At 39.6% G+C, this 20,994-nt stretch overlaps 1 protein-coding gene across 1 annotated transcript in view; it reads left to right on the plus strand.

The window, feature by feature from the left end:
- SLC6A2 (solute carrier family 6 member 2) overlaps window positions 1-20,994 on the plus strand; it is a 112,481-nt gene that overhangs the window by 46,830 nt on the left and 44,657 nt on the right. Inside the window, exons 5-10 of the mRNA XM_050922700.1 lie at window positions 1,720-1,858; window positions 3,261-3,395; window positions 7,944-8,047; window positions 13,563-13,687; window positions 14,897-15,009; window positions 19,725-19,853. Coding sequence (XP_050778657.1) covers window positions 1,720-1,858; window positions 3,261-3,395; window positions 7,944-8,047; window positions 13,563-13,687; window positions 14,897-15,009; window positions 19,725-19,853 — 745 coding nt within the window. The remainder of the gene's footprint in view (window positions 1-1,719; window positions 1,859-3,260; window positions 3,396-7,943; window positions 8,048-13,562; window positions 13,688-14,896; window positions 15,010-19,724; window positions 19,854-20,994) is intronic.

The raw sequence follows: 20,994 nt of genomic DNA on the forward strand, positions 1-20,994 counted from the left end.
TGCTTAAAGAGATTAGTGGCAAAAAAACACCAAATAAATAGATTGATTCCATTAATACTGTGTTTTGACAGGTTTCTGGATTAGTTGTGAATCAATTAAGGCTTTGAGAAGAGAGACAGGTGATGACAGGTCTCACTTGAAAATAAATATTCCTGTTTATGTTCACTCAAGCTGATGATATTTTAAATAGGTCTGTAGGGCTTATGTTACCCCAGAACACATTAAATGACAGGCTCAAAAGCACATCTGCACAAAGTTGGAGGAGATATGGGATTGTTCTTCAGTTGGTGGAGAAAGAGGTCCCTGTCCAGGAATGGACTCTGGTCATTTTGCATTACTCTCCCAGTGCCAAGTGGCCCTCCACCCAGATGCTTCAACCCTGGAGAATCTCATGTGTCAGGGAATCCTCAAATGGCCTATAGCTGCTGTGAAGTCACCTTCCTCATCCCTACAGTTGCTACAGGGAGAATGGTTAGGAGGACACCCTTAGTCCAGCTGATCCCCAACTGCCTTAACATTAAATTGCTGAGGTTTAAGAAACAAACAAACAAAAACCTCCCCCATGTTATAATTCTTTTTCCTTATGAAAGGAACAGACCTCTTGGAATCAAGTTTCCAATGCAACTACTTATAAACCCAAATTTGAAATTGCTCTTTTGGCAAATGTTCCTACCAGTAAGATCATTTGTGAGATTTTTCATGGAAAACAATCACCATTGAAGCATATTTGTTTAAAAATTCAAAAGAATATTTAGGAAAAATGAATGTTCAATGAGAACAAGGCATGCAGGATCAGGTTTAACTTTTCTGAATATCAAAGACTTGAGGTGGGTTCCATTCATTTAAACCTTTGCTCAAAATGTGAGACTTTGTGGGTTTATTCTAAAGAAGCCTAACCTATTTATGTCCCTAAATTTGGCTGAAGAATTTTATTTTGTTTAGCATCATGCGGAGTCTATCTGTATATTTTGTTAATGTTTCTGCAGGTCTTAGCACTCATTCTTAAAATATAAACTGAAGCTCATCTTTTAATTTCTAAAAAAGAGAAGATTCTCGAATGGGCATCACATACATACTGATCCATATGCTTTCATTCCTTACTTGTTATTGGCCTTACAATGAAATAAAAACAGAGCAGCTACCCATTGTGACATGATACTTTTAAAAGCATTTTTCATCCAACTAAGACTGAAATTGAAGAACTAGCCAAAAGATTATGGCAAATCTTTATTGGATATGATGAGCTAGCAAAGCAAAACAGTTATATTATTTAACTTCCCATTTCCTCATGCTGTGGTGACCCAGATTTCTAGTTGGCATTGGCCTAAGTGAAATCTAGAACTCGTCAAAAATGAGGGGAGAATATTAGTGAATATACTGTATACACATACATATGAAAATTGACATTTTTTTCATCAATTTCAAAATCTGAAATATTTCAACCAGCTGTCCGGCTGGAGAATAAGCGGGTGTGGATGTCCATGCATTCATTTTATTTTCTGTGGTTTAATCAAAATAGAAAAAAATATTAACTTTTTTGTCAATTGAAATATGCAAAATGTTGACCAGCTCTAGTAAAAACTAAATCAAGCAGAGAAGCCACTGATGTTGTCATTCAGCTTTCATGTCTACTTGCAGCCCACAGGATGAGAAGTACTAAGCAATGACCTGATGGTGGTTTTGTTTGTTTTTTTGTCTCTCTTACCTTCTTATGTCTAGACGAGGTGTACTGCATCTGCATGAAAGTGGTGGAATCCATGACCTTGGCTCGCCCCAATGGCAGCTCTCGCTGTGCCTCTTGGTGGTAGTAATAATTCTTTTCTTTAGTCTGTGGAAAGGAGTGAAGACTTCAGGAAAGGTAGAGCTAATATTGCTCTTGTATCTCAATATTGTTCTTTGTCCCTTTTAGAAAGTGACTTTTGGGGGGTGGGGGCGGAAGGGAATAGGGGTTGTAAATCATTGTACCTAAGGATGCCACTTAGACCAAAGCTGTAGATCTCTGTATATCTGTTCTACAAAGTGGAGTGGACATTTCAAATACAGCTCCTGTTTTATCTGACTCAACATTTATGTCATCTTTGCTCCAGTGATGTCCAGCATTGCAAAATTCTGTTAGCTTTTTAACTTTAAGTTCAGTATTAGTGGCTTGATATAAAGCCCATTAAAGTCAATGGGTGAGTCTTTCCTTTGACTTCTGTTGGCGTTGGATAAAGGTTAAAGATTGTCTCTTGTTCTCTGCAAAACTTGCTTAAAGCTTTCATTGTATTTTTAAGGGCCTTTTCTTTTATTAAATAAACATCCATTCTAACTTAAACACTTTATCGCTTCCAAAGGTTTCAGCAATTATTCTTCAAAGTACCTCAAGAGCTGAAATAAAACCTCCTGGATATTTACTTACACACCATTTGGATATTTTGAAATTAAGACATTAGACCTTGACACAACTCTATTAACTTGTTTGAAAAGGAGTTTCTAGCTTCCAAAGCTCAGAATATTTTTGATTTTGATAAATTAGCTACCACCTCAACAGTTTTCATCAGCTAAAGTTCACATACCATGGTTTAATTTCAATCATGTGGTCCAATGCATAGCCTTTCTTTATTCTTTCAGTGCACAGCCTTTCTTTATTTGGCTTTTCAATTACAATAGGGTTAAACCACCATTTATGCCACATATTTTCAGTAAATGCCAGCATTTCCTCATTTTCATGTTGATATTTTACTTAATTGATTAGAATAAATGCAACATTTCTTGACAACGTCTGGTGAATGACTCAATCTCAACGTATTGTTTGCTTCCAGAAATCATAGCTGTGGAAGACATCGGAGAATTCTTGCTATCTGTGGTTGCTTTGTATATTTTTATGGTATTTGCAGCAAATATCTGCTCATATCTACTTACACCTCTGGAAATAATTCACACTGAGCTTGCTCAGAAGTTTAATATGACCATTAATTATATAGTCATTCCACTGCTGACATATAATCTCACTTGCCTAACCCATTTCATACTTTAACATACTACCTATCTTTACTTGTGGGAATTTTCCTAGTCTGTGTGACCGGTAGCTAACAGTTCTTTTTTGCTAGGACAATTTTTGCTTAAATCCATCCCTTATGATAAACAATCAAGACGTCCTCCAGAGAACAGAAGAGACAAATGCAACAAAGGGACAGCCAGATTCTCCAGTATGTTTATAAAACTTCCCGTTTGTGTAACAGTAGGTTAATTAACATTTGGTGTCTGTCTGTTCCCTGCAGGTTGTGTGGATAACAGCCACTTTGCCTTACGTTGTATTATTTGTATTGTTAATCCATGGAATCACATTGCCTGGTGCATACAATGGAATAAATGCTTACCTTCACATAGATTTCAGAAGGTTAAAAGAAGCTACGGTAAGTTCTCTCCTCCATCTTCGCTTCCTATAATGCAATAATAGCACTCACAGAACCTCCTAACTATTGTCCACGTTAATAGAAATGGAAGCGGTTATTAAATTATTAGTGTTAGTTGCTAAAAGGATGTATTTATGTTTGTTGGCACATGAACATTACTCTAGTTTCTCTACTGTGCTGAGTTTGTGGCTTTCTGATGATGAGGAGAGCATCAGGGAGCCATATCAGGATGAATCTGTACAACTCTGGGCGTTGGTGCTGGTAGAATAGTCTAGGGGCTATTTCAGCTTATTCCTCCTTCCAGTGGTCCCTAAGAAACTGTACATGTTTTGACCACACACCCTACCTATGATGACGTGCTTCCTGGCTGGCCACGGAGTGGTCCAAAAGCTCTGTGCCAGCTGAGAGCTCCTGCATACTGAGGAAATAGTTGGTAAGATCTGGTTATTTTCTGGCCCTTTATGTTGAGCAGTTGCTAGTAGAAGATAATGAGCAGAGCAGATTGAAATTTTTCCATTGAAAACTAATGTCTAGAAAATAGTTTTTAATTGAAAATGAAAATTTTCATGGGGGAAAAATCATTTTGGATTATGTTTCCCAGTTTGAATAAAGAACAGGAGTACCTGTGGCACCTTAGAGACTAACAAATTTATTTCAGCATAAGCTTTCATCGGCTATAGCTCACTTCTTTAGATGCATAGAATGGAACACAGAGACAGGAGATATTTGTACAATAGATATTTGTATAATATCTCCTGTCTGTGTGTTCCATTCTATGCATCCGAAGAAGTCAGCTGTAGCCCATGAAAGCTTATGCTGAAATAAATTTGTTAGTCTCTGAGGTGCCACAAGTACTCCTGTTCTTTTTGCGGATATAGACTAACACAGCTGCTACTCTGAAACCAGTTTGAATAGGCACTTGAAATTTTGGGTGAGTATCTGAACTGAGGTTTGGTACTGAATACCTTACTTGTTAGGGCTATTCCAGTGCAAGCCATTTTATTGTACTTTATAATGACTGAGACTTTCAGTAGTAAGGAATTAGCAACTTGAAGTACATGTGTTTATAGCTTTTCCTTACATTGTAAGCCAGCCTAAGCAAATGTGCCCACATGATTTCAATTTGTAGTCAATATAGTCCTTAGTGCCCTGAGAACATTCAACCTACTATATATTAGAATAACTTCTGCCCTCAGCCCACAGTATTAAAAAGATGTGCAAGTCAACTCACTCAAATTCGTTATGAAATTACCTGCCTTTCCAAAGCCCCGGAGGGCAGTAATTTAGTGATCACAAACAGATTTTATCCCAGGGCTTTTTTTGTTTGTTTTTTGTTTTTTGTTTTCTACTTAGTGGAGGAAAAAGAACCAGTGCTTAAACAATGGCATCCCCTTGGTAAGACCAACTTGAAAATGTTAAGTGCTTTTCAAATAGATACAAAACAGAAAACTGGAAAAACACAAGAAGAATAAACAAACTGGCATGAAAACACTTAAAGAGAGGCCCATCACAGTTAGAAAAACTAGACAAAGTTAATACGAAGCCTGAGTACCAAAATCCAGAACTACTGCATGTGTTGTAATGAAAACAGCCTCTCCACTCCTTTTTTGGGGAAGTGTTAATTTTATCCACTGTGTGCAGCAGCCAATGTTCAGGTCTCCTCATTGACGGTAGGTTGCAGTATAGCACAGCACGTCTTCAAATCTGAGCCCACTCCACTTTGGGGTGCGTTGAATCCAGATCCAAATAGTACAGCTTGAGCCACATCTGTCACCAAAGCAATGTCACGCCCATCATACGAGAAATGGACTATACAGACACATACCCGTTACTGTATGTTATACAATACAAGGGAAGGGGCGTGAGTGATTTCATTTTCCTTAGTATTTTAAGTGATGTTTGGAAAACAATAAATATTCAGGGCCAGATCCTCAGCTGGAAGTAAATGGAGCTATGCTGACTTCACGCCAGCTCAGCGTCTGGTCCTCAAATTGTGTTCTGCATTTGCAGACTATATTTGTGTATTGCTTTTGGGGGATTTAAGTTTACACAGCTGCTATTTGGCTAGCCACAAAGATATTTGTTTGAGACCAGGTTTTCCAGATTACTTATATAAAAGAGACAGACAGACAGACAGACAGAGACAATGCTTGCAGGATGATGAAAGATGGAAGACAACTTACAAGGAAGAGGAAAGCCAAGTTGCCTTCTTCTTTCTGCAACCCCCTGTTGAGGAGCCTGGGGCCCCTGCTGGCTCTACTGAGTGTTTATGTGCTTAATCCTTGTTATTGGGCCTCTGGGAGATTTGACAGCTGCCCAAGTATCAGTTCAGTGTGTTTCTGAAAGAGCCTGGGACTTATGAATATTTTTTCCCCATGAAGAACAGCAGCAAATAAAAGTCACAGATAAATTGCACTGTTCTACAATCTGCTCTGCCACTGGATCAAAAGTCCTAATGTAAAAGGCATAAGGTCCCCTCATGCCAAGAGTTTATAAGGCTCACTACTGCAAGGTGTTCAGCACCTCGTGAGAGGCTTCCATTGCCAGCAACCCCAGCACTGTGCCGGATCAGACCCATCAAGAATGCAGATAGAAATGTTGGTTTGAAGGGATCTGAAGGAAACAGGGCCTGCGTGCATTCCTTGTTGAAAGTCCAGCAGCACAAAGCTTGATACTGTTGGCTCCACGGCACAAAAAGCAAGTGATTGACTTAAAAATCAGTGTAAATGGCAGCTGTACTTCTGTTCCACAAAAGGAACAGCAGTGGGTGCTTAATAAAACCGGAGCCATCAGGAATTCTAGTCCAGGAAGGAGGTATTTGCTGCTTTGGACGTCATAAAAAGTTTCCTGAAAGTTACATCATGTCTGGGGATTCACTTAGTATTTCTCCTTCCTCTCTGTATTGTGCAGTAACATTGAAAGTCCATACATGGAAGAGAAAGTGTAGGAACAAAAGTTAGAGTAATATAAACAGGAAGGAAGCTTGGAGTGCAAGACTGGCTACAGCCTCCCAGCCTTTTTGGTAATGGTACATAAAAATTTAAATACTAAAGGATACAGTTAAACTGAATCATGGCATGAGTCAGAAGTGGCCCTATTGAAATTAGTAGAATAACATTGATGTAAATTGTAGACGAACCCAGCCCCATTGTCTCTGTGTTGCATCCTGTTTGTTAATACAAGGAATATTTTGCATGGAACCTTGACTTTTTAGTGACTTGTGTAAACTGCTTCTTACTCCTTATCTTGATCCTCACAGCAGCTAATTGGGTTAACACAGAGGATTATTTCAATCCAAGGTTCAGATTTAGCAAGGCCCAAAAGCACATGTCTAACTCTAAAACCATGCTTAAATACATCCCTCTACAGCATGTGCTAAAGTCTTCTTACAGCCAGTGAGACTTAAGTGCTTTTGAATGGAGCCAAAAATACAGAACTGGCGTAAGCAGCTACAAATCCAGTGGCAGGACACGCAGTGGCAAAGAGCCAGTGACCTATCAAAAAGCAATACAAGGACCTTGGGGGGTCAATATGGCATTCCCAAGTATAGTTTATTTTTAAAATATCCTTGGGTTTAGACTTTGTACAACTTTTCCAACAAGTGGGATGCGGAGTGTTAGCAGCACCAGCAGCTGATAGCAATACATCCTAGAGGCTTTTTTGCTCAACACACACCCACGGGTGTTTTAGCCTACGGTTATATTTGGCAGATTCCGCTAAACCCAAACATTCTGAGTCTGTGAGGTGCTATGTACTCTCAGCTCCCCTTACCTTCAAAACCTCTTGGGACTGAGCCGTGAGCTTTTCATTTCTCAGTGTGACACTTGAGAACAGAGACTTTTGAAAACCTTCATAAAACTGTTCATCTGAACTCCTCTGCCTAGTTTAAAATCCAGGCATTGTCTCTGGACACGGGCTATATACAGTCTGAATAGATGAAGTGGTGGGACTTAATGACTATCATAAAATAATTCTTGGCCCTTTAAATGAGTGAGAATGGAAGAGGAATCTCTCTTAGAAGTCCTATTCACAGCATGTCAATCAGACTCCGACCTCTGATGGAAGAAAGCATCATATAAACTGTAATTACAGCCCCATGCAATAAACTCTCCTATGGGGAAGGACAACATTCCATAACATCTAGCCTGTTAACTATTTTTATTTCTGACTGTGCAATCCAAATTAACCCAGCACTAGTGGGAAGTATATTGCCACAGCACAGCAAAAAAATCAATTAATCATTTCTCTACTCTGTGGAAGTTCAATAAGCAACCAGCTCTCCTCTAATGCCACTCTGCACATACTTAGGTTTTGCTATTGCTTTAGATTTTGCCTCTTTGTTGAAATAGTCCAGTCCTTGACACTATCCCATGCCTTGGTTCTTGATGGGCTGGGAAACATTTATGGTTCTGTAGTCATGGAGAGTGATCAGATATTATTTCAATAGATATCCAAAGCTAGTTCTAACTGTACAGTTCTGGCATGTCACTCAACTTTTCTCTTTTAAACTGAGCAAACACATCTAATAATTTCCATCTCTTTCTGCAGGTATGGATTGACGCAGCCACTCAGATATTTTACTCTTTAGGAGCTGGGTTTGGAGTTTTAATTGCATTTGCTAGTTATAATAAGTTTGACAACAACTGTTATAGGTAAGAGAGTCTATTTCTCATTACTATTTGATAATGACAATTGATTTTAAAAAGCTTTGATTTCAGACTCACTTTACTTACATTCTGACACCAAGGTTCCAATAAAATACATCTCTACCCTGATATAACACGATCCAATATAACACGAATTTGGATATAACACGGTAAAGCAGTGCTCCAGGGGGGCGGGGCTGCATGCTCCAGCGGATCAAAGCAAGCTCGATATAACGCGGTTTCACCTATAACTCTGTAAGATTTTTTGGCTCCCGAGGACAGTGTTATATCGGGGTAGAGGTGTATCTGAGAAATTTGAAATATGTTTATTTCTTGATACATATTTCACAATTCAAGAACTCTATTTTTATGTTAGCTTTGGAATTTTTTTAACTTCTGATTTTATATATATATATATATATATATATATATATATATATATATATATAATGCTATCCTATATAATATACCTATAATATAATAAAATATATCTGTTTTATATAATAGTATGTTATACAGGTAACAGGTATATTCTATTATTTATTATTATTTATTTAGCCAGTGGAACTGATAATTACAAGCTAATATGCACCAGTGTGCTTCAGTCACTTAATTGTGATTTTATTATTGACAGGCATTCTGGATTTGCACGTGAGGACCAACCCAAAACTTGAACCAAACTCACCCAAATTACCTCTTTGCTGGAAGTTTGGCAGTAAGAACCTGCAAAGTTATTGGCTCTCCTGTGCAAAAGTACAGGGTTAATTCTAGACTTTAGACAGCTGTGTAAACTGCAATTATATTTGTCTTTCACAAGTAGCACTAGAGACAACAGAGAATATTAAATTAAATCTGATTGGTCCACAACCCCAGAGAAGCAGGAGGATGTTTCCTCCTTTGTTCAAATTTAACAGAAATGAGAGTTTTAGAGTCAAATCCTAAAGGGATTTTATGTTTTGGGATTACCTATCTGTGATTTTTTTCAGTAGGCCTTGATTCAGCAAAACACATAGTTCAAATTCAACATGTGCATATATGCTTTGCTGAATCAGGGCTATTGTGCGTACAGGTCCCAACCAGGGCTGGAGGTCCCATTGTGGGAGACACTGTACAGACAGATAGTAAGAGACAAACACTGTCACTTTACACTTTAATGTCAATTGTTTGAATATGTGTTTTAATTGTTCTATGTGTGTCTACTATGCTGCCTTATTGAAAAGACCTATAGAATGGAACTAGCTGAAAAACTTTGAATTTTGAAGGGATTTTACCAATCAAAGGGATACTTTTCTGGTACAAATTTTAATTAAAGCGACTCCCCAAGGACTCCATTATTTTGGCTAGTTTGGCCTTAAAGGACTCACGTTCTGGGGCATTTCATTTGCCTAGTGTTTGTGTGTATGTCAGCATTTGTGGGCCAGGCTGACTAGTCTCTTTGAAATGCCCTAGCTATGAGAAGTGCAAAAAGCACGAAGAGTGACAAGTAAACTCTAAAATGTCTTTCAGGTTTAATAATGCATTGCTTGTAAATCCAATTTAGGATTTTTTTCAAAAATATGGATTTTAATGTAGAATATTTTTAATGCAGAAAGAACAAAAATGGAGTTCCTGTAATATAGCCAGAGGAATAAACTGGAGTGACTGAAAATACCCATAATAGAAAGCATCAGAGAACATCACTGCTTGTTAGATAGCCCTGTGCTGGGCGCTAACAGTTACCTACAGTAGCTCCTTTTGAAAATACCTGTTAGTAAAAGCTAGGAAGCAAAGGGCTTGGTGGTAACTACAGAAACAGCCCTGAGTGGTGCATAAGCCACACCATCGCAGAAGTAGTGTGTTTGAGACAGACCTCTCAATCACAGTACCACATCACTTCCCCTGCTCTAGATGGGTAGCAGCTAGCTGCTGGTATAGGCAGCACACCGAGCATCAGCTCAGCAGCAATGGGGTAGAACCAACACTCTTCCCATTTCCCACCCATCTCCACCAGCCTGCCCAGAAGGGGAGAAAGTGGGCATGAAGCCCATGAAGGGGTATAAGGGAGTCCTTATTCCCTGCCTCAGCCAGTAGCCTAGTCATGGGTCTCACCAAAAGGGCTTGCACAGATACACAGTGACACTTGAATGGTAAGCCTGATTTAGAAAGATCTAATATTTGCAGGAATATAGTAGTGTATATTACCATAAAGAGGAAAATGGGCACCTACATTGCCTTTAACAAACACGCCTGTAGCAGTCTATAAAAAGCACAACAGACCATATAGATTTTAGTTTGCTGAAATGATCTGTTAAATTTGTTCAATTCTCTGAACACAGGGCTTGATCCAAAGCCTTTTCAAGTCCATGGAGAGACTCCAATTGATTTTAATGAGCTTTGGACCAAGCCTGCTGTAACTTTAGATTCACAAGTGAGTTTCATGTTAGGTGACATTAATGTGGGTAATGCTGTAGTGAAAATGACACTTGTAATAATAGCTATTCTCCAAAGTGGCAATCATTGCATTCTACAATTAGGTTAACATTAATCTTACAGATTTCTAGGAAGCCTGGCTTTAAGACGTTTCCTACATAATTGTTTTATTTTGTATCCTGAGTAAATTTGCCATGAAACAGAAAAAGAAATACACTCTGGAACTTAAAAAAAAATGCCTTCAGGCAATACCCAAAATTACATTAAACTGTGCTGAACTTATTACACTTGTCTTATGTTGTTTACCAGAATCACTCTTGCTGTATTGTAGAGTGATCTGCAGTGTTTCTAAAATATTATGTTTTATCTTTAATCCTATAACAAGCTTCCATTCAAAGACAATTGACACTTAAATGAATCCATTCTTTGGTAAAATACTGTGGAGTATGTCAGTGACATCTTTATTACATTGGCAATGCTTTACTGAAGTGGAACAAAACAAATTTAAATTAGCATTGTATTTCCAAATAAAAGGCATGATTCACCACCACATTATTCCAATTGTTTTATGCCAGTGGAAGTCCATTGAAATCAATAGTTACGCAGGTGTAAACCTAGGGCAACACAGTGGCAAATCAGAGCCAGAGAGTCTGAAGCGCTGAAGCATTGCAACACAGCATTTTGCCAACTTCTATATTTTGCATGTAAATCTGTCAGTTTAAAGGGGTAAAGTGTGCGGGCTGATCATGCAAAAGGAAAAAGCTACTTGCATGTGAATGCTCTGTAATTGAGGGAAATGGTAATGATGACCTTGGCCATAATATTTCAGATACTTAGCAACTTTTGTCCTAAAGGAGTCCAAATAATTTAAAAAGTATATGGGTCTGAGTTAGTCCTTCCTCTTACGTACACGCTACTCTACAGCAATCCGGTCAAATCTGGGGTGCAGTGGGGTAATTAAATGTGACAGAAGTGGAAACTGTAGCTAAGGCAAACCCTGTCATTAACAAAAGCACTATGGTGTGAGTGGTGTCCACACACCAGAGACTGGACCTCAATTGTAAAGGTCTTCTCCAACAGTAGACTGTCTGGAACTCATTATATCTACTTCTAAAACAGATCTATTTTGACAACCCTGTTGTGGTTCGTTCCCTTTTAACCAGGGGCCCATGAAGCCTGAGTGTTTCATACTTAAGGCTGAAAGCATTGAACAATCCTCTGTGGAATGGAGTTCATGACATGACTAAAGCCAGTGAATCATATTACTTACATGTTTCACAAGGCTTGTCTTTATGCCACTTGTCAGGATCATGACCAGGACCGCGGCAGTTGGGCCTATCAGTCGGAGTCATAGGGGTTGCCTGGTCTGGGGCTTAGCACAGAGCCAAACTGGAGTCAAGGATCAGTGTCAAAGGACAGCCATGGACGTAGATGGGAACAGAGCCAAGAGTCAGACACAGGGATCAGAAGACCAATGCCAGAGCCAATGGGCTAGCTGGAGACACAGTTGGGCAGCTGAGATGGAGGTCAGAGTCAAAGACATCAAGGATGGGGAAGGGCCGGAACTGAAGTAGGCACAAGAGGAGGCAGGGCATGGGCAGGCACAGGCTGGGCAGGAGAAAGAAAAGGCACAGGAAGCAGAGTCAAGCACTCTGGCCACTACTTGGCCAAAGGGTAGCTTAGCTCTGCCATCCCCTCCAGTCAGGAAGTACAGTCAATGAGGCAGGGCAGCTCCTGCTAGGGTCAGCTATGCCCAGTGTGTTGCTAGGAGACCAATCCTGCTGCAACTGGCTCCCCGATGCCACTAAACATCAAATATTCACAGTTCTGGGGAATTATCACGTTGAGGTGGAATTTTCTCCAGTGCTCTAGGGGAGCCTATTACCATAAGTTTACATTGAAGAGCTGGCTAAACTTAAAAAAATAAAAAATAAAGTCTATGATGGACAGATTTGCTAGAGAAAATTTGAACAGAATAGTTTACAGCAAACAGCCTGTGAGATATATTTGCAGGTTTCATTATGAAGATGACAGCTTTGCAAAAGACAATGAGGTTTATAAAATCTTGCCGTTACTGATATTTAACAATGGGGAGGAAAGGGGGAAACATTGCCAGCCTCTGACTCATGAAATATCTAACAAATTGCGATCACATTCTTCGCATTAATGTACACACCACAAATAAATTCTAGAGCTAGTGCAAAATGGGGGGTGGGGAGGAACAATCTCCTCTTTTTGTAAACATTTGGAATGTCAACAAAAAATGTTCAGTGACATTTTGAACTTCAAAACTACATAGCCAGTTGTAAATATGTGCATTAGGATGGGGCTGGCATTCCAAATTAATGTTGACAACTGTGGCCAAATTTAATTTTGACATAAATGTACATAACTCTATTGAATTCAAAGGAGGGTTGTCTGCTTACCCCAGGGCTGAATCTGGATTTTCCTTTGTGAGTCCCGTCATTGATCTAAAACAATAGTAGATTAATAATAAAGTTATCAGCGTTTTTGTCAGATTCATGACTAAACTGATGGTTACCTCTTTATATTTATACAATGATGATGGTTAGGTCAGATTCTCACTGATGTCCATGGGAGTTTTGCCATTGATTTCAGTGGGAGCCAGATGAGGTCTTTCCAAGCATCTTATCTGAAATGCCTGCTTAACTGGAAGGATTGATGAACAGATTCTATGCAATACCTTGAAAATGGCATCAAAGTTCACTAAAATGCATACTTGGTGTTATCTGAAAACATTCACAAGAGTTTATAGGTACAGATTGGTATTTGCTAGTATTCATTTCCTCATGTAGCCTTTTGTTCACATCTGTTTACTTCCCTGTTCCATTATTGCTGCCAGCTAAGACCAACTTACAATTTAATATAGTTTTTTAAAATTTTTGAACACAGATTAATTTCAAAACAATATAGGAAATAACAGTGGGTCTCTCCCAGCACAATATGCTCGTGTAAGCTTTTGATCATCAGGATGATTACTTAATTTGGCATGTTTCTCTTTTCCATCCAGAATTTTATCATAACAACACAATTCCTACCTACTTCCTAAACTGTTTTTCACTCAATTGTTCTTCTCTCTCTCTCATATTAGGGATGCTTTGCTGACTAGTACAATCAACTGTGTCACAAGCTTCATCTCAGGATTTGCAATTTTCTCTATACTGGGCTACATGGCTCATGAGCACAAAGTGAAAATTGAAGATGTAGCCACTGAAGGTAGGAAGTTCATTTTACTCCAGATTTACTGGAGTGCTTCTCCAGTGCTGTCTTACAAATTTGTTTATGTTCATTTCAAATTAAACAAGACAAAGAAGCCCACCTACAATGGACCCAGCTGTGGCCCTGATTCAGAAAGCTACTTAGGGTACGTCCACACTGCAGTTGGGAACATGTTTCTCAGTGTGAATAGACACACACACTAGCTTTGCTTGAGCTAACACTCTCAAAATAGCAGTGTAGCTGGATGGAGCACAGGTGGTGGTTGGGGCTAGCTGCCAGGGGTTAAGGTATTCACCTGGGATATGGAAGACCCTGATTCAATTCCTCCTTCTTCTTGGTAAGGGCAAGGGATTTGAAGGAGTTTGAGGGGTCCTTGACCTCTCAGGTGAGTGCTATAGCCACTGCACTCAGGGATATTCTGATGTGTCTCTCTTTCAGTCTCTCTAGTTGAAAGGATTCCATTTTGCATTTAAAAAATTAAAAATTAATTGGACCAGATAGAGTGTGAGACTGATTCTGTAGTTGCAATGCCTAAGTACTGTTGTGCATCTGGGCCTGAGACTAGCTTCAAAAATCTAACTGGCTTCAAGACTGAGCTTGATAAATTTATGGAGGGGATGGTATGATGACTACCTATAATCACATGTATCCGATCTGCAACTGCTAGCAGCAAATATCTCCAACAACCAGTAATAGGACAATAGATGGGGAGGGCTCTGAGTTATTACAGAGAATTCTTTCCCAGGTGTCTGGCTGGTAGGTCTTGAACACATGCTCAAGATCTAACTCATCACCATATTTGAGATCAGGAAGATTGGCAGAGACTCTGGTGGGGGGAGGTTCACCTTCCTCTGCAGCATGGGTCACTTGCAGGTTTAAACTAGTGTGAATGGTGGAGTCTCTATGACTTGAAATCTCTAAATCATGATTTGAGGATGTCAGTAACTCAGCCACAGATTGAGTCTATTATAGGAGTGGGAGGGGTGGGTGAAGTTCTGTGGCCTGCAACATGAAGGAGGTCAGACTAGATGATCACAATGGTTCCCTCTGGCCTGAAAGTCTATGAGTCTAAGTTGTTCATATACTATGGTGAGGGACACCAATATAAGAATCTAGGTAGGTCAAATCTTATTTTCATGAACCTTTTTGCAGCTTTAAAAATTTAACAAAAGCAGAAATGAGTTTTTCTTTCCTCTTGCTTTTCAGGAGCTGGATTAGTTTTCATCCTTTATCCAGAAGCCATTTCAACTCTTTCAGGATCAACATTTTGGGCAGTGGTATTCTTCATAATGCTTCTCACACTAGGCATTGACAGTTCTGTGCGTATCTTCCATGCCTGTCATTTTTCCTTTAATAACATTTTCTGGTAATAAGTACAGAGGCACCAGTCTGATTCCACTAGGTTTCAGAAGCCACATGCTGTGCTCTCAACATATCTGTTTTCATACTTGAGGCCAATATGCCATATAGCATTGCACACAGCAGTTTGTTTAATCATAGATTCACGGTGTGCAAAAGGCTTGGGAGGGCCAACTAGTTTACGATTCTAGGTTGGGCTCAAGCAGCAAAAGCTATTACACTTTAAGGATATGATACCGCATCACTGAAGCTAATGAGAATTTTACCATTCATTTCTACAGCAGCACATTCAGAGCCTAAAAATGAACTTGGAAAAAGCACAGAAATGAGATGCTGATTTGCCTGCCTATGGTTCAGTACTATTTTGTATCAGAGATTTGTATTTCCCACAACATCCTAAATGATACTCATGACACAAAGGCTGAGGATAGCATCTAATTATATCTTTGATTTCCTATAATATGGAACTGTATTAAGATACCTTCCTTACAACAATAGTCTCATTGTGACACTTTTTTAAAAATCAGTTTCATTTACACTATTATTTTGTGTTTGTTCGCTGTCTTGGCAAAAGGCAACAATGTAATCTGTACATTGACAGATAATAAATATTTAGGAATGGTAAAAAATGAACACTAAGATGTTTTAGATTTAGCGTCCGAACTTCATTCAACATGAAGGAGGAGTATTTATACTGTCTACAAAGTGAAAATATATTGTCTTGGGATAAAAAAGATAACAGAAACTTCAACCCTAAATGAAATATTCTAAGTACCCTAACAGCACTTGTACCACCTTGTTCTTGCCAAAGAGGCATCAAGATTTCCTTTTCTACTTAACATAAAAGCTAATTTTCTTCTGGAAGAAGTAAATAGGATCTTCAAAGAACAGAACTCTGAACAGTCTAGTCAGGTTCATAAGGATATTTTTACTATTCTAAAATAAAAATGGCCAGAAAGAAAGTTAACTCATTTTCAGAGATAAAAAGGGACAAGAGAGGGAACAAAGCTGAGGGGGAAGAAGAGATCACACAAAGGAGCTTTGATTGTCCTTCAAATACTTGCAGATGACTTATTCTAGAAGGGATCTGAGCTGTGAAGTTCAGCTCTAGCTCTGAACTCGTCCTAACTCTTTAAATTCTGGATTTCACATCAGGCCTGTTAGCGATTAGATCAAGTTGTAAAATTGAGATGCTGGAACCTTATTCTAAAAACCTGAGGCAAAGACAGATCTGGGGTTCCAGTCTGGAACTATTTGTACTGTAAACAAACATGAAGGAAGGAGAAGAGTAGATTAAGGTGCCAAGAATGACCAGTAATAATGAGTCAAAATTAAGAAAAGTAAAATCTAGGTTGTATATTATGGGTTGAGCTCTGCTAGGCCCAATCTTGTAAACATTTAGGGACTTGTTTAACTTTACCATGGTAAAGCACATATATAAATATTTGAAGCGTCGGCACCTTAAATTGTAGAATAATAATTTTTCAATGGAAGGGGTCAAATTATTCAAAGTGGATAAACTATGGTAAATCTAGCATTTTCTTGTTCTTGATTAGGCTTGGATGTTTGCCTATTTATTTGCTGTTCAGAATTATTTTCTCGCAGGAGAAGAGAAGGGGATTTGTCAACATACTACACTGAACACTTATATCTTAGTGACATCCCACCACACAGTCACAGGCCTTTGAAGACACTGACATGCCGCTGAGAGAAGACCAATCCAATGTGTGACTCCTTTGGTTATAGAACCTCCTGTTTCAATTGACTAGCCAGACATATAAAAGTATTTACCGCATTCAATGTCATTGCCATCTACATGCACCATCAGCAAGTCATTCATTTTCTAGAGACATGCAGAGTTTTAGTTTCATCACCCTGCTGTCTGGAGCACAAACATGGCCATTAAAAACAGCTGAGGAGAGGAAACTAAACAGTTTTCAGTGTCAGAAGTTACAGCGGACTCTTAACATCCATTGGTTTGATTTTTGTCAAAAACAAGGAGACATTTAGATGATCCTGGCCAGCTGCCATCTTGCACAAGTTGAGAACAAGATGACACTGCAATGGTGGGGTCATGTGCAGAAGAAGGTATGGTTTTACAGAAGTTTTGTAGAGTTGAGGCTGAAGGAAGCAGAACACAAGGCCAACCATGAATGAAGGAGGTTGGAAGATGCAATTTTGAGAGATTTAAGAATCCTAAATCCTCCCTGTCATGAGGTGCTCTGCTCACTGCTATGTAGTGTCTTTGTGGCCCATCTGGGGATGAGCTCACACCCAGTCTGATGCCCCCTCCTTCAGTTTCTCGCCCTATGATCTCTCACTCTTTTTCTGGAGTCACTCCCTCATCATCATTCAGGGTGCTCCCCCTTCATGGCTTGGCCCTCCAGCCAGGTTACTATCATTTTGTCCTACCAGGGTATCAAAGTCCCATTGAATGACTGTCCCAAGCAGTCTTCTGCTCCATTGTCTAGTCTGTACCACTTCCCCAGCCAAGGCCTACAATATCCTAAACCTTTCTGCTGTTTCCCTGGGCTGCTTCCTGCTTTGCCTCTATCAGGCTCCTTCTTCACCCATCTCTAGGTACACCCTTCCCTCAGGCCCAGAGTCTCAGGGCTTCTATTCTCCCCCTGGTTTGCGCCTTTCCTGCTGTAAGCCCAAAGAGCAACTGCAGGCCTTCTGTACTGCAACCCTCTTCTTGCTCTCTACTTCCTGGTTTTATGGCAGCTTAGCCTTTGCCTTGCCCAGCTGGGCTTCATCATCACCTAAAAGCTTATCAGCCCTGACTCTCCACCAGGTGCAGCCTGTCACAGGGTTAATTGGCCCTTTTCTCTCGTCAGGCTTGTGTGGGATAGGCACCCCAACCCACACCCATGCTGACTCTTGCCAAAAGAAGAAATCTTCCAGGGGACCATTCAAGATGAATTCCATTCTATGCACCACCACAGCTACATTAAGCTGCTGCCGCTCATAATTGTTTACTGGTTTTATGCAAGCAACTGTGGGGTTGTTTGCAGACTGTTTCCCTTGATTACCCACTCTACAGGCTGTGAGTTGGGTCACCTAGGACATTTGGTATTGTTACTTATCCCTGATTAGAAACTGAAACAAAAACAGAAAGAAAATAGAGAAATAATGCATCAACACCCTTGTTCATGAACAAAGCCCCTTATTGACGTATGCAAACATTTTTCTGGAATGCCCCCAAATGTTTATGGAAAGAGAAACTTTCTCATGAACGTGTTAGTGGACAGCAAATTAAAAGGATTAGGAATTAGAGTGAATGTCTGTAATGTTCTTTTCAGCATGCAACCATCTCTACATAGGACATTAACAATGGGGATGAACAAAGCACTAGATTAGGAAGCAGTCCTAAATGAATAGATGGAGTAGAGAATCTGAAGGCTACTTTTCCACTTCTAACTTCTCTGAGTCTCTCAAAGTAGCCATGTAGTAAATCTTTGTGACTATGAAAAATATTAACCCATATTTAAGCAGTGCACTGTAACCGTACGATTCCTGTTGATGCTTACAGAAGTCACATGGATAAAACCCCATACTGTGCTTTGACAGTTCACTCGACTGTCAGATTAGCTAAAACACTGTTTGCCCTTCCCTCTGTAGCCCTCTAGTTTTGGAAGTGAATCATTCAGATACTACCGAGATTATTCTCAGCAATTGATTTGAAACAGAGATGTTGTTCTCTCCAATCTGCTGCCCTCCCACTCTCTCCTAACCCCCAAGTATTTGCCACATTTCTCTTCCATGTGCAGGAAATACCCTATACTGAGCCTCCCCCACTGCTTGACTGATTCTTAAAGAAATTAAGATGGCTTGTTCATCCCTAGCAGGAGCAGGCTTGGCCTTAGGGGTTGGTGATCGGGTGATTGCCCTGAGCATGAGCTTCCAGGATCACCAAAGCAACAGCAGGACTGGCATGAGAGGGAGGGAGAGAACCACTGCTTAGCTATTTATTTATTTGGTGCTCAGCTGTGTGTTGGAGTGCCAAAAATACCTTCCCACCTGGGCAGCAAAACACTGAGGGTTGGCTTGGATTCATTCTGATCTAACCCTATGAAAAAAACCCAAAATGTTTGCATTACAGCACAGGACAAAGCTCGTGATCAGGAACCTGTACCCTACAGCAGGATCAATGAAAGCGTGAAAAATATTTCAGCTGCCACAGTCAATTTCTCCCAACAGCAAAAAATGGCTAACATATAGCGGTTACATCCAGAGGGCAAACCAAAATTCTTCTATGGTATTATCAAGAATTTTTATTACTATAAAATTCTCAGCACTAAGGGTTGTCTCTCTATCCCCAGTATACAGAGGTAACAATGTTGTTTGACTTGCCACATTGTTTAGCTCTGCTCTCCATTTTATTGTTCCTTATCAATAAAAACAGCAGCCACCAGGTGAGGGAAGTTGAGACCTATTTATTCTGATTTCTAACACTTCCACTATGTGCAAGTATGAACAACAACAAGGAAGAATAATGCACATTTTACAGAAGGTATAACACCTTTTAAATAAAGAGAAAAAACTCAATCAATGTTAGAGATCACAAAAGGAAATAGAGATGAATTGCAAACATATTTATACCTTCTGTTTGTTTGTGGGCAAAATGTCTCTGTCATTACTGTCTAAACTAGACTCCTGTATTCCTTTTCCTTAGATGGGTGGAATGGAAGCTGTCATCACTGGGTTAGCAGATGATTTCCAAATACTGAAGCGGCACAGAAAGCTTTTCACATTATGTGTCTCCTTTGGCACTTTCCTAGCGGCTCTCTTTTGTATCACCAATGTAAGTACTGCAAGCGTTTCCATTACCAAGTTAACTTAACAATGCAACTATTCCTGTAAAAGAGACAGAATTACTGTAGGCTGAGATTGATCTCTTTGTGTACCGGTAAAATCAGCAAAAGCAATCTGCTTTTACACATCCAGACTAACACGGCTACCCCTCTGATATTTTGTGTACCTGGGAAGTTTAATTATAACCAACATTACTGTCTGAATATTATATTAATTCTTCTATAAATGATGCCTCTCCCCTCGTGTTTTTTATCTATCAATTGATCTCACAAACCTTTATTCCCATGCATTATGCTTACTTCTACTGTAGCTTCATCATCTGAAATGGGACTATGGTCACTGCTTATTTTCGTGTGTAGGGGAAAGCGTTTTGGAGACCACGCCCATAAGCATTTGAAAACTCCCTTTTTGCAATAGCACAAGATAATCAATCAATAAGAAACATTTACTTCTTGTAAAATTACACTTCAGTACAATAATCCTATCACCCTTTCCCTGAGCATGGTAATAGCTTGGCAGCGTAGCAGATCATAGTTACTAATGCATTGGGTTGGATGCATTTCAGTGAAGGAACCTTCCTATTTTTGAAAATCGGTGGTATAATGCAACCTGCTCCCCTCATTACAAATATAAAGCAGAAAAATAATGGCTTCATACATGTGCTGGATGTGGGGAAAGGCTGCAGGGAACCCTTTGCACAGGTGGCAGTCAGACTGTGGCTGTTTTTCCTGTCTACGGGCAAAGGAGCAATGCACTGCAAGTGCTGGCAGCACACCACACCACAGAGAGGACATGTCTGTTCTGGTCTTGCCTTGCTCTTCTCTGCATGCCAACTAGAACCAGGAAGGTGAGTGCCACTGCTAAGCATGCACCCCATAATGCTACCATAGCATTATACCTTACATAGCCATAATGAATGCACCAGTGCTGGAATCCTATGGCCACATCCCTGTTGATCAGCATTCCACTGACTCACAGATCAACAAGTTAGCAGAGAGTTATTAAAATGGTACTAATTAATTAACTGAGAAGTTTTAAAGAAGTTTTAAAGTTAACAAAATGCATTTTCCTGGTAGTTTTTTCACTACAGTGTTTCATTAGCTAGAAAGGGTTTTCAAAGATTGAAAGTA

Source organism: Gopherus flavomarginatus, chromosome 14, assembly GCF_025201925.1.
Source record: "Gopherus flavomarginatus isolate rGopFla2 chromosome 14, rGopFla2.mat.asm, whole genome shotgun sequence".
NCBI classification, from domain to species: Eukaryota; Metazoa; Chordata; order Testudines; family Testudinidae; genus Gopherus; species Gopherus flavomarginatus.